Source organism: Triturus cristatus, chromosome 11 (assembly GCF_964204655.1).
Source record: "Triturus cristatus chromosome 11, aTriCri1.1, whole genome shotgun sequence".
Lineage (NCBI taxonomy): Eukaryota > Metazoa > Chordata > Amphibia > Caudata > Salamandridae > Triturus > Triturus cristatus.
Genome location: NC_140594.1, coordinates 624260254 through 624275061, shown reverse-complemented (window position 1 = coordinate 624275061; position 14808 = coordinate 624260254). Strand labels below are relative to the sequence as shown.

Below are 14808 nucleotides of genomic sequence, written 5' to 3'. Positions count from 1 at the left end.
TTACCTAAAGGCGTCCTGATGCTGGGAAGTACAAACAAATACGTAACAGAATTAGAATTAATAACCAAGTTCTGAGATGTTCCTAAACTTAAACAGGTAAGTTTCCCTTCTTAAATCCAAAGGCAGGGAGTTCCAATTGACAGCTGCCTGAGAAGCAAAATATCTACTTCCTTGCCTGTTTTTTTTTTAATCTTTGAGATGGTTAATAGGTACGCTGATGAGGGCTGCAATGCTCTTCCTGGGGAATACCAGGAGAGTAAAGTTTTAATACATTCTGGGCCTGACCACAAAGTACTTTGAAACCAATACACAGACTTTTAAAGGTAACTCGTTTGTTGTTCATAAGTCATACAAAGCCCAAAGATATCTGGAAATATGAGCTTGCTTAAAGAAGGCCCAGCAAAAGGTGGGCAGCACAGTTTTGTTCTAGCTGAAGTCACTGCAGTACATATGATGGTGATTCCAGGCACAGTGCATTGGCATAGTCATGAGGAGAACCTATTATTGCTTCGATGTTGAATAATGAGCCGATTTAGAATTTTACGGAAGGATTTTCCTTAGGATCTTCAGATAGTAAAAATAGGAAGCTGCCACCTTGTTGGCATGTGAGAGAAAGATGAGATCCTCATCAAAGATCACCCCTAGATCTCTAAACGCTTGTACTGGATGAAACGTACAGGAACAAAAGAAAGACACGGCAACATCCTATACTCAGCATGAATATCCAGCTATTGTCAATAAAGGTCTATGTGATGGAAGACTAGAAGAGGGGTTTAGAAGACACTTTTGAGGTTGGCGAATTGGTAGAATATGTGGAGGAGGCAGTAAAATAACATATTACAAATGAATATCGGAGAACAAATGCATGGAGGATGTGAAATTGGAATTGGTGAAAAACATGATTGTGAGATGTTGTCTACAAGAGCCAATATAGTCGAAGGCCCAGCAGTGCATTGAACAAGAGCTGTCAGCGGGCAAGCTGACATCAGGACTGGAGCCTGTGTTACACCTCCATTGTGACTATGAAAATCAATTTCTGGAATTGGTCCTTTAAGATTAGCTGGGGTCGATCCTCAAGCAGAAAAGATTGAGCTAGGTAACTTGGAGTTGAGAGTGGTGTTGAGTAGTTAGTGTGAGAGTGCACAGCTTGTGCTCTAAGCAATAAGAGGAAAAACCAGAGGTAGCATCTTTGTAGCTAGGTAGATACCAGGGGTTCCATTATTAAAAGTATCCTGGGGATGCAAAAGGCGTGTGTCTGCTTTTAGAGAAGCCTCACCCATCCCCCAGGTGCTTTGGCATTACAGAAGGGGAGGCAGATGCTTTCGGGTCACTTCTGTAGTGCACAGGTGCTGCAAACTCAAGGAGGCACTCCCTCATTTGCAGTGGGGCAAGGCTCCTTGCAATAAGGAAATGCTTTCCCTTTGCCCCTGGCTGTGGTGCAAATGCTGGTGCAGAGGCAGAGAGGTTCCGGGAGGTGCACTGCTAGTGCACCATACAGAGGCAGCGCACACTCAGTGAGCCCTCAAGAGCGCCACTGGGAAATAAGGAAAGGGATCCCACAAATATCCACCTGCAGGTGGGTGTACCCACTTACTGCAGCTGCCTGTCCAGGGCAGCCCCTCCTTTAAAACACAGACTGGGTTGCCACCTGAAAAGTGAAAGACAGGACAGACCTGCTGCTTCAACGCAGCTTCACCTTTCGCTAATGCACTTTTCCCAGTACAACCACAGTTTCACGCCTGCACTGGAAACTGTGTATTCACTGTGATAAAACTCACTGGTCCGGTCTGCATCCAGCACGGCCAGTTAAAAGTGCACCATGACGCAGACCAAGGAAGTGCGTGCTATCTGGCCCAGGTATGGTCTGGCCCAGGAATGGTATTAATAGGATTTCCTGATGTCAATGTTTTTTTAAGTATTGAGGATTCTGGTGGTGTTTTTCAGTGTGTTCCCGAATCACAGTTCTTTCAACCACAATCGTTTATGAAAGCTATTATTATTCACAGAAAGGATGCTAAGTGTAACATTTTAGGTGAGTGGAACCAGAAATGTAATGGGGTTTTGAGTGTCAATAAATAGGATTTTAAAAATAATGTATGAATCATGATCACATTTGTCCTCTTAAGGAATATACAGACATATATGCGTTAGGTCAAAAAATTCTTAAAGACACAAGAAAAGAATGTATTGTGTTATTGGCTGATGTCTATGAACAGAGAATTTGACTGTAAATAACCATGGGCTTATCTGTTGGTTAGGTCTTGTTGTTTCTTTTTGTAATGTGTTGTGTTAATGACACTGTTTGAGCTTATGTAATTTTAGCATAAACGAGAAGAATGTAATTGACTTAAAGAGCTTTTTGTGTTTATGATATCAACCTTGAAGAAGCGGTGAGTGTAAGACGCGAAACACATGTTGGCTGACCACATCTGATGATATATGTTCTACCTATTAGAATATTTTATTTACGCTTGTTTAATGGTTTGGTAACACTGGAAAAATATGTTTGCAGTATAAAATATACATACTGTTGAAAAAACGCGCTATGGCAGCTTATGAAAATATATTAGATTGAAATGTGAGCTGAATCTGTGTTCTAGCCTATTTGTTGATTAAATCATAATATATGGCTCCCTACGAAAAGAACCTTTAAGAATTTTAATGTATCGACTAGGTGGCGCACCAGTCCTGTAGGTGAGCTTGCACAGAACCATAGATATCCTTGCCAACAATTGATTTTATTATATACATCTGACTAAGTTAATATACCAGGGTAGGACACCAGGGGGATTTACTGCATATTTACTATACCTATTTTATGTCTTAAACAATATTTATTGAGAAACATTCACCATTTAAAATACAGAGACAACATATAAACAGACCAGCATTGTACTGGATTGCATCAAGTGTTTCTGTGCTACAAAAGTCTAGTGGTAAATACAGAATATGAAAAATAGGAAAGGGAAAAATACCAGAGAAAACAAATAGAGTATACCTCAATGCCCATCTCCTTCACCCCTCCCTGTGGAAGAGAACTGTTACAGCTGGAACAGAGGGCGTAATGACAATAGAAACCACCTTAAGGCAGAAAAACCATCGATACATAGACCCATTAATTGAGTATAGCACAGTTTTTCTAGTCAGATTTGTTCACGTTCAACACGTTCCCTTGAGCAATGTGAGGGCCTCCAACTGACTAGAAAAACCATGAAAAACCAAAAGTCCAACTTTACTACTACTATCATTGTGAAGGCAGCTTGATATCCGACCAAGGCCAAACAGTAAAATTGGGGCTAAACATGGCCCCCAGTCTACCCGGTCGAAAGACTTTTCTGCATCTAATGTAACCAGAATAGCTGGTACTGACTTTTGCTTGGCCTTTTCCACCAGGTGGACTACTCTTCTGAGGTTACCGTGTGTTTGACGATTTTAGATGAAACCGGATTGGTCAGGGTAAATATTTTCAAGAAGAGTTGCTAAGATGTTTGTGAAAACCTTTACATCCATGGGCAGTAGGCTGGTATGATGCCACTTCAGGTCAAAACTTAGATTTTTGGTCTAATTTTACCTTTGTGAATCAGGCCCTATGTCTCTTAAGTTAGGCATATTTGCTAATCGAGACTGTGAGGACTGCCTTAAATACGTGTCAGAGATGAGACTCAAATATCTAATTGGTGTAATTGTTCTGGTAATATATGCTGTGATGTGCGTTTTGAGCTCCTCCTTAAGGACTGGATCAGCAGGCAAGTATGAAAAATCCATCTGGGCCACCGTTTGGGGAAATCTCCCAAGCAGTTCTTTACCCCAATGTGGGCATGATCAGAGATATTGATAGTACCTATGGTTGAGTGTATGGACCATGAGAGTAGTGAGGAGCTCAAAAATATGTAACCAGTTCTGGAGTACGTCCTATGCACATGTGCGAAGAACATACAGTCCTGTTCCTTCTTGTGGTGTTCTCACCAGACATCGTGTAAGCCCAGGTCTCATAATTCATTCTAGAGTTTCGTGAAAATCCCCCTAAGTTTCCAGACCAAGTTAAAATCTCCTAAAAGCACAATAATCTCTGCAGCAAAGCCTGCTAAGCTGTCACGTCGTCTTGGCACACGCTGGGGCATATACCACTGTTATACTGAGGTGGGTTCCCTCTTCAGTGCCTATCGCAAAGAGGTATCTACCCTCTTTATCTTTTTTACTGTAAGAGCAAAGAAAGGGAAAATCCTTTGAGCGAAAAGGGGTACTCCAATGTACTTGCTGTTACCAGAAGAATAGAAATCAAGTGGATATAGCTTCTGTTTAATTTTTTTCCCTTGCTGTGTTACAGGTGCAATTCAAGTAAAGCAATTACGTCAATGCCATACTGTCACGAATTGCCAAATCTTAGAGCCCTTATTAGGGGCATCAAGCCATTTGACATTTAGGGACTGAATCTTGATGATGATAAATGGGTAGGGTGTGTGATTTTATGCTGTATATGCCGCCCCAATCCCAAGAGTAGCCCACAAGGTGATGAAGTGCAATAGGTAGGTGTTGAACATTTTGAGTGGTTTGATTGACTGCTGTAGTGTCACCGATATCTCTTCCATTCCACTCCATGAAAAACCAATGCAAAAACAGAAAAACATAGTGAACAAGAACAGTAACAAAGTTGTTTCACTGTGCACAGAGGGCCCATGTCTTTCTGACCGGTTCCCATCCCACTTTCCAGGGGTTTTGTGTGTACACCGATGTTCTGGAGTTGGGTATATCTGTGGGTTATGTCCGGGATATCCGGAGGATTAATAGGCCTACGTTCAGGCCTGTCATCTTATAGAATTCCAGCAAACATAATATACATAGTGGTTGAAGTGTCAGGATTGTGGTCACGGCCTGGCTCCGTATGAATGAGTCAGTCCTAATTTGGTTCATCATCCTTGAAATCTGGCTTCGTCGGGATTCTGTCTTTTCTTGAGCCTCGGAATCGTTGAGGTCGCAGAGTGAGCCAGGGCCCAGACATTCGTAGACGATCCCCTAACTGCGAAGTCAGCGAATCGCATGAACTTGTTTCCATGGTATCTATAGAAATTCCTAGGATGCGGGCAGGCTTTGGCAATTCAGAGACCTAGTGAGTTTTGCTGTTGTACTTGAAGGCTACGACAAAGGGGTAGAGACAGTAATATTGAATTTTATTTTTCTGTAAGTGCTCTGCGATGGGTTGGAATTGTTGTCGCCGAAGAAGAGTCGCTGGGATGATGGCTTGAGACACCGAACAGGTGTGGCCTTGATGCTGAATTTGTTTTTGCGACCCTGCTGCTTCCAGGATATTTTCTTTACATCTGTAGCAAATTTGAAAATATATCATGTGGCTTGTTCATTTCTTCAGTCCTGCGGAAGCCCACTCGATGAACCCTGTTGAGTATGATTTGGGTCAGGGTATCTCCCAAGAGTGCAGCGAAAAGGCATGTAAATAAAGGTTCCAAGTTTTTGCCCTCTGCACCTTCACGTAGTCCACATACTTGTGTATTGTCTCTTCAAGAACGGTTTTCAACATTTTCAATCATTCTAGTACTAGCATTATTCTGAGTGAATAAGCATACACATTTGTCCATTAGCATCGAAGTTTTCTCCTGAAGATAGTCTATTTGCCTTCTGCTTCCAAGACCCTGGAAAATGCTGAATCCATGTCTGTCCATGGAGTGGCAATCTTCTCTCCTAAGTCAGATTTAAGGGCATTCAGTTCCACTGCAGTGTTGACTTTAAGCTCTTTCTGGGGCTCAGACTTGAAAGTTTTAAGGCACACAAGAAGTTCCACCTTCATCAATGCCTTGGCGACGTTCTTGTCAATTGACCACCTGTTGGAGCCGGCCTCGTGGCGTGGTCCTGTTCCCCCTCGCCAAGCCGCACGAGGTCCCCTGCACCTCGGGGCTCCTCCATTTTGGTTTGTACGTGACTCTGCGCACCAGCCTACGTGACCCCGCTCAACCCGGCCTCGGCCCCAGCAAGCCCCGACATCAAGGCACCAACAACTGGCCAGGGGGTACCACGTGAACACTTCCCCACTCCCGGCGGAGGGCAGTATCGATGGGACCCCCAACCGTCCTCCCACACCTAGGTACGATTGCCCCACAGCTCTCCTGGGCCTGGCGCCTCTCCTGCTGAGCGTCTGGCCGCTCCCGACCCGGCCTCTCCGCCCCCCGGGCGCAAGGGTCCGGACATCAAAGGGCTCCAGACCTATATCTGGGGCGACCCTGCAACAGGACAGCAGTTGTATCCCGGAGTCAAGAGCCCTGCTGATCAGATCGCGGCTGACCCTACGGAGAAAGACTCATCCTGGAACCACGCTCTGAGCCCTGCTGACTACGTCGCGGCTCCACCGTGCTTAAAGACCTTCACGAACCTTTGGGGCCCTGCTGACGCTGTCGCGGCCCGACCTTGATGAACTTGACATCAGAGCCCAGCTGACCTCGTCGCGGCTCGACCGAAGCGGACCTACCACCGGAGCCCTGCTGACTGTGTCGCGGCTCGACCCAAGCGGAACTACCACCCGAGCCCTGCAGACACCGTCGCGGCTCTCCACGTCCGAGCTGCTTTAAGACCAGCACCTGCCGCTCCGATCCCCGGAGCCACCTTCGGCCCAACGCAAGGTCTGGCGCAGAGCTTCCCCGTACCAGGCTGGTACTAAGACTGTCCCGCTACCCTGTCCCTACAAAGACATTGAGACTCTTTCTGGATCTCTCGATCCCCCTGTAAATATTTCGAATGTGCTACTATTGATAAAGTACCTAGATAAGCAACTGATACGGAGTCCTGTGTGGTGGTGTTACTGGGCCTAGTACGACCATAGGAGAAAGACTTCTCCTAGGAGGCTTTTCAGCGGCGCTCGGCTATAACTTTGCGGTAGGAAGGTACCCCGGAGTGGGCCCCCTGACTCCCCGGTGGTCCTCCCTCCAACACCACCCTGCGTCATCTCCGGTTCTTCTCTCTTGAAGCGACCCATGCAGCTTTAAAGAATCCTGTAACTTTTCTTTGGGTGTTTTTTTAGGCGGCATAGGCAAGTGTGTGTGGCTGGGAGGAGCCATTGAGGCTAATGGAAATGCTTTGGGTAGCTTGATTTATTGTTTTTGCAGCTGGTCACTGCTCCCACCTCTGAATGCCGCTTTTGCAGCAGGCATGGGGGGAGGGGATTGGGGCGGTTGTTGGGGAGGCTGACAGCCATATCGATAATGTGACCTGAGAGTTCACCCCTGGGTCCCAGTTGCTGAAAGCTTTGTAACAGAGGTTGAGGTGTTCACATTCCAAGTCTTGCATTTTGGGGCATCATTGTGGTCATCTTGCACCAATCGCTCGAACCGAAATATACCCTGGGGCGACCCTCTTAACTCAAGCCAAACCTGAGCCGTCACATCAGGGTTTTAGAGAATGCACCTGCAGATCCAGCAGTAGCAGCTCCCCGCTGTTTTCCACTCTCTGGGGGAGAAATAGGAGGTGCCAAGAAAACCTCTGCAGACAGCATGGGTGGAGCAAGGTGCCGCTTGTCTTGAGGGCCCTTCCGCAAAGCCGAAAACGGCATCAATGAGCTCCAAGGCGGGAGCCAGAGTTGTCTACACAGTTATACGATCAGGCAAAGGGTTCCCTGCTGGCTTGGCCAACAGGGTTGGTCCGGCCTCGGAAAATCTCATGGCCGGCACCATCTTGGGTGTTTACAGGTCAGAACTGGGAGTTGAGGCAGATCTGCTTGGCGCCACCGCTTCGTCTGGAGCATCAATTGGTGCCCATAGTATAAGCTGCAACGATTCCTCAAAGACTACAGCTGCAGGTGGGCAGGTTGAGCAGAATGAGGGTCCCGGTCTAGGAGCTCATTTATGGAGCTGCCATCTTTGTCCCTGCGGAAGCTCCGTGCCATTTTGTATCATATACCTATTTGAACACACACACATGAACATACAGACAAACCAGGCTCACACCTTGCCAAATGAAAATGTGCTTTGGCAAATATACACACTCAGGCATATATACTCAGACATATATGCACATGCATACAAATCGAAAGACTCATCAAAGATGCAAGCTCATATACTCACATACAAGCCCATGCCCACAATCCACTTACTAAGGTGCATTCACTGATCCTCCTTCTGCCCAGCAACTTAGTTTGCTGGAAGCTGCACATCTATTCCACAAGTCAGAGAGGGGTGAAAAGGGAGCACAGGAGGCCACGTGTATTAGGCCTCTATGGAAGCTCAGGACAGACTCCAAGTCGTAATTCAAGGCCAGCTCCAAAAAGGAGCTACACAAGGACCCTGGCAGAGGCAAGGGCATGGGTTATACACTGAGCAGGAACACATAACAGCACCAAGAAGGAATATTATGAACTAATTTAGTTAATTCTTTGAAAATGGCTGGGCTAGTAATATTAATATCAGCCACCATTTCAGGTACACTAACAATAATACGTTGAAACCTTTTCCCGCCTGTTATTACTGCATTTCATCTATGACAGGCAAAAGCTTTCGGTGACATATCTGATGATTACTGTAAGGTAAACAGTATTACCAGGTAAAATTATCACAGATGTTTGTAATTGTACAATCAATTGCAGGTAAGCAGGTTACTGGACATTATTTCTGAAAATGTGTAAAGAACATTTAATGAAACTAGCTCTTACAAATGTCATTCAAATAAAGGGTGTTAATCTGCCAATTAAAAGCTATAATAAAGCAGCAATTGTGGCTTGTTCCACACAGCCCTTTAGAAAAGAAAGAAATAAACAAAGAAAGCAAGAAAGATTTTCTTTTTTTTTAAAGAAAGCATTTGCTGCTGGAAGGACACGCTGAGTGCTAGTTGTGCCAGGCTAGTTCGAAGCTTGAGGGCTTGTTGACAGTTACAGATATTTAGAGGGTCCTCCAACCAAACACCTCTTCCCTTACAATGAATAATGGATAAGTGGGTCCTCCTTTGCTTATAATTACAGAGTGCCCTTGGTGCTAGTATCTTATCAGCTATCTGATCTGGCACCTTCAGGTGCAGGGGGAGCTTCTGTAGGGGGCTGTACCTCCTATCTGCTTCTGGTTCACCTCTCCATGCACTGTCCTGATTTTAGAAGGCGTAAATGACTAGCAGGCAGACAGGCTGGACAATGGCAATTTCCACAGGGATTCCGGCTCCTGTTAGACTTCTACATGACTCCTCAATGGTTTCGTTCCTTCCGCCCTTGTAGGATTTCCAAGGGAGGTCTTGCCAGATATCTTGATCTCAATGGAGTTGCCAGGGTGAGCTGCCATCTTGACTATGGATACTAATTAACCTCATCCACCCTCGGCTTTCAGTTTTGGTATATACAGCATGCCTAGCCAACTTAAGTTATGATGAGGAAAAGTTTACTAGTGTATTTTGTTCACTTTCATCACCAGGTGAGATAATAAGAGTTCAGCTACACAAGTCTAAACAATGCCCCATCCTTGCTTAGCTTCTTTATCTCTTTACAGAAAGAGCGAGGACATAAGTGAGAGAGAAAAAGCATCTGTGTGGGGGGAACTAAAAGAGCATTCTTCAAAGACAGAGGGAGTGAGGGAGGACAAGGTTGTTTGGATTATGGCTTTACCTGATGAATGTCTCCACACTCTGCATGTTTTGCTTGTAGTTCTTGCCGCCGACCTCCTGCCAATGCAGAGCGATGAATCCTGGTCTGCGCAAGTCCAAAGTCTGAAAAGACAAAATGTGGGGTGATCAGGGTCAGAGTGCAGGTTCTAATGGATACCATGATGCGTGTATTCAGGTGAGAATTCAGGGTCTGATGGATGAAGGATGGGTGCCAGTGCAGGGTCTCAGTGTGATTAGGTATGAGCGCAGGATCTGAGAGATAAATGATGAGTGCATTGGGAAGACGGGGCAGAATCTGAGGGAGACATGATGATGCAAGTGGCAGGTCAGAAGAAGACACCATGATGAGTATGTTAGGATGGGAATGCAGGGTTTGACAGAGACAGAAGTACAGAACGAGTGCAAGGTCTGAGGGAAACACAATAACATATGAGTGCAGGGTATGAGGAAGACAAACACAATATCTACAGAAGGAATGTGCGCAGGGCCTTTTGGAGATACAAACATTGGTTCCCTAGAGTATGAGTGCAGGGTCCAGGGTAAAAATTATGTGCACGTCACATCTTACTGGCAGGTTTTAGGAGATTCAATGATGTGTGCATTAGATATGGATGTAGGGCCTGAGGGAGGCACAATACAATGTACATTAATTATGAATTCAGTCTTTTAGGAAGACACTGTGATGTATTCATTAGGTATGAGCGTTGGGCAAGAGGGAGCCACAGTGAATTATTTATTAGAGAATAAGTGCCAGGATGACCCAGCAGTCAACCCTTTCTATTAACTTGTCCTGAGCATATCATGTCCTCCGTTAATCAGCTTCACATATAATGGTGACATAGAGCCCTCTACGGTAGAGCTTGTTTCAACTGTAAAATAATGGTACTTCCTGGTTTCCTTGAAGGTTACATGATGGAAGTAGACATCCTGAAGGTTCATTGACCAAAGCGTCATAGTTTTGGACAGCAACCAGCAACTGAGCCATTGTCAGCAGAAAGATTTGCCATAGGGGGGTGAACTGAGTTAGGTAGGTCTGGTCTACAATGGGATACAATCCCTTTCCTTTCCTCCTTAGAAGGAAACAGTGGGCATAATATTCCTGACCCTTTTGTCAAGGCAGACCTAGTTACTACCTGCAAAATATCCTGGAATGCTGACTCGGGCTATGGTGGCCAGGGTGGGAGCGGTCGTGGAAGCTGTACAACATCACCCTTGTTCACCAATTAGAGGATTCATGTTATTTGGGTCCAGTGGTGTTCGTGGAGAGAAAGGCTTACCTTCACTGCAAAGGAGTGGGCCTCCTCAGATGCTGCAGCAGAAGGTAGTTGGCCCTGGGAAGGTTATTGGGAATTTCGTTGAGGCTGACAAATCAAACTTGTTCTTCCCTCTAAAGTACCTCTTCTTTGCCCGCCGGTGTCTTGGGGAAAGAGAAAGCTCCAGTCGGGTCTTGGAGGGAAAGGTACCCTTGCCTTGATCGATTGGAAGTCAGACATTTGCTAGGAGGGAGAGAGGGGAAAACTTCAGCAATACCACTTGGATCCCAATCAGACATTTGGCGTTGACTGTCTTGGACTGCTGCTAAAGAACTCAGCTGTCAAGACACTGACCGGTGCTTCTCATTAATGTGGAGATTGATCATCTTTTCATGGGCCTCCAGTGTAAAATCTGCGCCTTTGAGCCATGACTGCAGACACATGCACAGATGGGAGTTGATGCTCCCAGCTGCAGCACTGATAACTAAGGTTCAACGTCAGGAACATTTGTTACACAGTTTCCTTTCGTAGGTGGGGCACAATTTTATACTCATTTTGATTGCAGTCCAGGAACATAGCAGTGTACTAGATGACCTTGTGCCACAGGTGCAGTCCATAGCTTGCCATGATGGCGCATGTGTTAGCCTGTCTCTGGGGAAGTCTACCGGACCAGTACATTTCCTTGTCACAAGTCTCCAGACACATTACTTAATTGCCATCACAGCAGACTGAGCAATAGGGGTTACAGAGATACAGACTGCCCAGTTGTCAGTGGCCCACTGCTTTGAAATCCCAGGCTAAGAGATTGACTTCTTTCGAAATCTCCTCCACTTATTTGAGAACGTAAGCCTCAATGGACAGGCCAGCTTTGGTGGTGGAGAGGCTCCTGTCATCAGCACATCAGTGCACTCTGGCAGGGGTGTGATGGCTTCAGTGGTCAGTAATTCCAAATCTTAGGCCATGATGGTGATGGAGCGTAAACCCAAGTGTGGGTCCTCCTGGTAATCGCCACCAGTCTCTATCCTTGTTGGACTCCCCCAAGCATGTTATCTTGTAGGGAGGTGGCCTAGAAGATGGATGTTCTGGTGCCTGCAGGACCTACACTAGGGATGGTGGGAGCAACACTAGAGTGGATGGGAGATACACTGGTGTTTTAAGCTGATGGACCAAGATAGGCACATTGACCTTCAGTTTAGCAACCAGCACATCACAGAAGAAACCAAAGCTCAGGGCGGAAGACAAAACATTGGCACAACCTGCACCTGGGTCTGAAGGGAGCTGGGTGAGCCTCTCCAACCCCTGGTCCAGCTGCTTATGGTCCAATAGGTCAGCTGAGTCGGACTAGTCTGCCTAGGAGTAGCCTACACCTGAAGGGAGGACAGCCACTGGAGAAGCCAAGGGGCATTGAGACCTGAGGAAGCAGACAACAGGTGCTGGAAGACACGGCAGAGATTCCAGCCCCTGTATCTGGGAGACTGGCACCAACTGCTGCTCCTCCAAGATCGGGAGTCAGAGAGAGGGTGGTGGGGCCCTGTACTTCTTGGTGCAGTGAGACTCCAGTGTTAGGATTACGTTCTGCAGTTAGGTGTCAGAAGTGGCTACCTTGTAGAAGAAGAGGTGGACTGATGGTAGGTTAATACATTCAGACTTGCAACAAGCAACAAGGTTCTGGGCTCACTGAGGGGGTGTCGCTCTCCTCAGTGCTTAATTTGTACAATATTAAGTGCCAGGGCTCTGACCAGGAGGCCACTGCAGCTTGCACCACCCATCGCCCTGGTCATTCCTGCCAAAACAAGTACTAACCATCTCTCTCATGTAAATGCGAAAGTTAAGATTATTCCAGGGCCCCAAAGCCAAAGGAATGGCTGGGGAGGCAGGTATTAGCAATTTTTTAATGTATATTGTTTTCCTAAACAACTGGTATACTGCTCATCTCAACATGAGCCGCGCCACCTTGTGGCAGACTGCCCTAAGTTTGGTGTTGGCAATCAGGTGCCGAGCACCGGAAACCAATTAAGTGCCAGGGCTCAGCACCGAAAAGCACCGGCTCAAATTAAGCACTGGCTTTCCTTCATAACTGCGACTTACTGGGTGTGGGATCTAGGGATATTGGCTCACATGTGAGTAAGGAGAGGGGTCAGAGCATAAGTTTTTCAGGTCAGAATGGATTCTTTATTGTCAGATGGGTTTTGCTGTAAAGGCTGGCCAGGAAGGGTGGGCATGACTTTCTGGAGTCACAAAAGTGAACGGAGACTGGGCCTACAAACCTTTGTCCAAAAAAGGGAGTCTTGCTCAACCTCTTGGTGTAACGTGCTTGCAGCGCTGTGCACAGAAGGAATAGCTGTTTCAACCTTTCCATGCTGCAGTGCTGGGAACCTCAATGCCCAGATGAAGTCCTCATTTTGTTGGAGAAACGAAGTCTGCTGTGAGTGTTTGCACCTAGAAGGGCCTTCAGCTAATTGGTGCTTCACACACCTTCCCTTGACCACGGCAGCAGGATCTAGTCGCAAAATGTTGTCTGGCAGTGAGGTAAACATTTCCATCCGGCCAGGTAGGGGGTGCTCTGACCAGTTGCACGGGTCCAGTGAGGGTGATCTTCATGTGTGGGGATTCTTGGAAGCCCGCAGATGCACCTCATAGCACTTCTCCCTAATGATGAAATCTATTGTCGGCACATCCTGATTTTGCATGCAATTTCTCTAGTTTTGAAGTTACTCTCCTACTGATGGCAGTAGATAGAGCTCAGGCGGGCATCAGATGACTGTGTCCTAAACAACATGTGCATAGGTTATGGGGATCAGTTACTACACACTGTATGTGCCTAACGGATATAAGTCACAAAGCTACAGCTTTAAGCTAAGCTACCCCAAATTGAAGCAGGTAAAAGGATAGGTAAAGAGCGACAAAGGATCCAAAAGTAATCAAGAGGTATCAGAGGAGGGCCCGGTATTAACAGTTTGCTGAGTATGAGAAAAGCAAGCTCTGAGACACACAATTAATTAGAAAAAAGTAATTGGTGAGGATATGAAGACAAACCAGAAAAGGAGTGAGCCACCTCTGACACATACATGTATACTTGGAGCCAGGACCAAAAGGACAGATATAGAAGTAATTTGCAATCCTGGAAGAGTGCCTGCAAGGGTGGGAAAGGAAAAGAGCCAAGATGAAGAAAGAGTGAGTTTTTCATGGGCTTTGGGACTAGGGATAATGTGGGACAATACAGAGAATCCTGCATGAGCCTAGGAAGGTGGGATTATAGTCGTGCTAGGGGCAGGACATTTTACAATGGTCATGAGAGCAATGGATTATTCAGGGGACATAGGAGCAGGAAACTATTTAAGGACACTGTGGTTGATGAAAGCAGGAACAGCAGATTACAAAAAGACCTTGCGGGCAGTCATTTCTAGGAGATGCTAAGAGCAGGGGATCATGAAAGTAAACTAGAAGCAGTGGATACCAGCCTGGCTGTGGGGATCGCGGGGTGTACAGAGTGTCTCTAGAACAGGAGGCAATGGAGGTTTTGGGAGGGGGTTGATATTGTGATGCACTGAGAGCTGGAGTTAAGGGGGGGGGGCCTTCAACTAGCATAGGTGATTGTGGAACGACCCTGGAGCAGATAATTATCCAAGTATCCTGGGAGCAAATATCTAGTTAGCTGTTAAGAGGGCCCTGGAAGCAAAAGCGCGGGGATTCAGGGCTAGGCATTATGGCAGTAGCCATGGTGTCAGAGGATTCTGGGGTGGCTTGCTAACTAAGGATTATGTTGTGTCCTGGTTTCAAAGTATTATAAGGAGCCTTGGGCGCAGAAGATTCAATGGAATTTTGGATGCAAATTATTACTGGGGTGGGGGTGAAGGATCATTGGCAACAGAAAATTCTGGAGGGCACCTGTTCCGAAGAATCGTGGTGCGATCCCGTGGGTAGAAAATTATTAAAGGGCAGTGGGTTTAGCAGAACGATGGAGAGGTCCTGG

At 46.3% G+C, this 14808-nt stretch overlaps 1 protein-coding gene across 2 annotated transcripts in view; it reads right to left on the bottom strand.

The window, feature by feature from the left end:
• Positions 1 to 14808, bottom strand: part of LOC146785184 (inositol polyphosphate-5-phosphatase A-like) — a 342688-nt gene that overhangs the window by 233092 nt on the left and 94788 nt on the right. For both annotated transcript variants that reach the window (XM_085634048.1, XM_085634049.1), the window contains exon 3: positions 9584 to 9684. In XM_085634048.1, the coding sequence (XP_085490174.1) occupies positions 9584 to 9684 (101 nt within the window). The remainder of the gene's footprint in view (positions 1 to 9583; positions 9685 to 14808) is intronic.